Below are 2004 nucleotides of genomic sequence, written 5' to 3'. Positions count from 1 at the left end.
TCCGCCGCCGCTAAAATGTCTCCACTTCCTCTGTCGGCGGCGGCGAATCATCTCCGCCGCGTCCGTCGTCCGGAATACATACCTAACAGGATCTCCGACCCGAACTACGTACGCGTCTTCGACACGACCCTCCGAGACGGGGAACAGTCACCCGGCGCCGCCATGCAGACGGAGCAGAAGCTGTTGATCGCTCGTAAGCTGGCCGAGCTCGGCGTGGATGTGATCGAAGCCGGTTTTCCGGCGGCATCAGCGGCCGATTTCGAGGCCGTGAAAGCCATCGCCGAGACCGTCGGAAACGACGTCGATGAGGAAACCGGCTACGTGCCGGTGATATGCGGCCTATCGCGGTGCCGGAAAGATGACGTGGAGGCGGCTTGGGAGGCGGTGAAGCACGCGAAGAGGCCGAGGATACACGTGTTTATTTCGACGAGCGATATCCACATGGAGCATAAGCTGAGGAAGACGAGAGAGGAAGTGATTCAGATGGCTTCGAGTATGATCAGGTTTGCAAGAAGCTTGGGCTGTGCTGACGTGGAATTTGGGGCCGAGGATGCCGGGAGGTTTGAAATATATAAAACAATGAGCATATCATATATTACTTATACATATACGGACACATGTAATGTGAATAAAATGGATATGAGGGTAAATGAACAGGTCGGAGAAGGGGTTCATGTACAAGATATTGGAAGAGGTGATAAAGGCAGGGGCATCGACCGTAAATATCGCAGACACAGTGGGCATAAATACGCCTGACGAATTCGGGGAGTTAATATCAGACATCAAAGCAAACACTCCTGGTATCGATGACGTCATCATCTCTACCCATTGCCAAAATGATCTCGGCCTTGCCACCGCTAATACTCTTTCCGTACGCTCTTTTTTTTCTCTATTATATATATACCTTTATTTTACATATTTATGAATGAATATTATATGTATGTATATATCAAAATAAATGCAGGGAACGTCTGCCGGAGCAAGACAAGTCGAAGTCACTATCAACGGTATTGGCGAAAGAGGTGGAAACGCATCCCTCGAAGAGGTTCCATTACATATACATACACACACATACATATATGTATATATATATATATTCAGACATCACCATCATCATCATCAGATGATTATCAATTGATTCGTGGGTGCAGGTTGTGATGACTCTGAAGTGCAAAGGGGAGCATGCTTTTTGTGGCCTTTACACTGGAATTGACACGAGACACATCGTCCCTGCCAGCAAGCTGGTCTGTACATGTCTCTGATTCATACTATTCATATACATATACACATATAGTGTGTATGAATACATATACATACAGACATGACTCATGTATAGACATTAATTTGATACTAATTATTATTTAATTTGTGATGAACATGAAGGTGGAAGAGCACACGGGGCTGCATGTTCAGCCGCACAAGGCCATAGTTGGAGCCAATGCATTTGTTCATGAGAGTGGTATCCATCAGGTTGGTTAGATATTTTCGAAGAAACCCACGTAAAATAATTTATATGCAGAAAAATAAATCATTTTATTGAATTGATCAATTGATTAATAATTATAATGTGACTTCATATGGGTTTTGTTTATAAAGGATGGAATGCTCAAAAACAAAAGCACTTACGAGATAATGTTGCCGGAAGACGTGGGGCTCGAACGATCCCAAGAACTTGGCATTGTTCTTGGGAAGCTTAGGTTATTATATTTTTTTATGAAATTATTTGAAACAATCTATACCAAGGAATTTAATTATTTGTATATAACCGCTATATAAATTGATTCCATTTTTCTCTTTTTTTGTGTTTGTTCAAACAAAGTGGACGTCACGCTCTTCAAGAACGACTCAAACAGGTGTGCGTGTATATATATATAGATACATAATACATATATATTCTTGGTGTATGCATATATATATATATATATATAAATATAAAAAATGGTGTGTGCAACGTTTAACAAGTCGTGATTGGTTTGGTTGGTCAGTTGGGTTACGAGATGGACG

General features: G+C 42.4%; 1 protein-coding gene across 1 annotated transcript; it reads left to right on the top strand.

The window, feature by feature from the left end:
* Positions 1-15: 15 nt before the first annotated feature.
* Positions 16-1697, top strand: LOC104809691 (2-isopropylmalate synthase 1, chloroplastic-like; the record flags this gene model as incomplete). Its single annotated transcript, XM_010535735.1, has 6 exons — positions 16-560; positions 658-871; positions 965-1045; positions 1152-1244; positions 1384-1470; positions 1597-1697. Coding segments are annotated over exons 1-6 (1121 nt in total), but the record flags the coding sequence as incomplete, so codon positions are not given.
* Between the last annotated feature and the right edge of the window lie 307 nt (positions 1698-2004).

The sequence above is a fragment of the Tarenaya hassleriana genome, unplaced genomic scaffold (assembly GCF_000463585.1).
Source record: "Tarenaya hassleriana unplaced genomic scaffold, ASM46358v1 Cleome1604, whole genome shotgun sequence".
Lineage (NCBI taxonomy): Eukaryota > Viridiplantae > Streptophyta > Magnoliopsida > Brassicales > Cleomaceae > Tarenaya > Tarenaya hassleriana.
The sequence above is the reverse complement of the archived record's forward strand: the minus strand, read 5'-3'. Positions and strand labels throughout refer to the sequence as shown.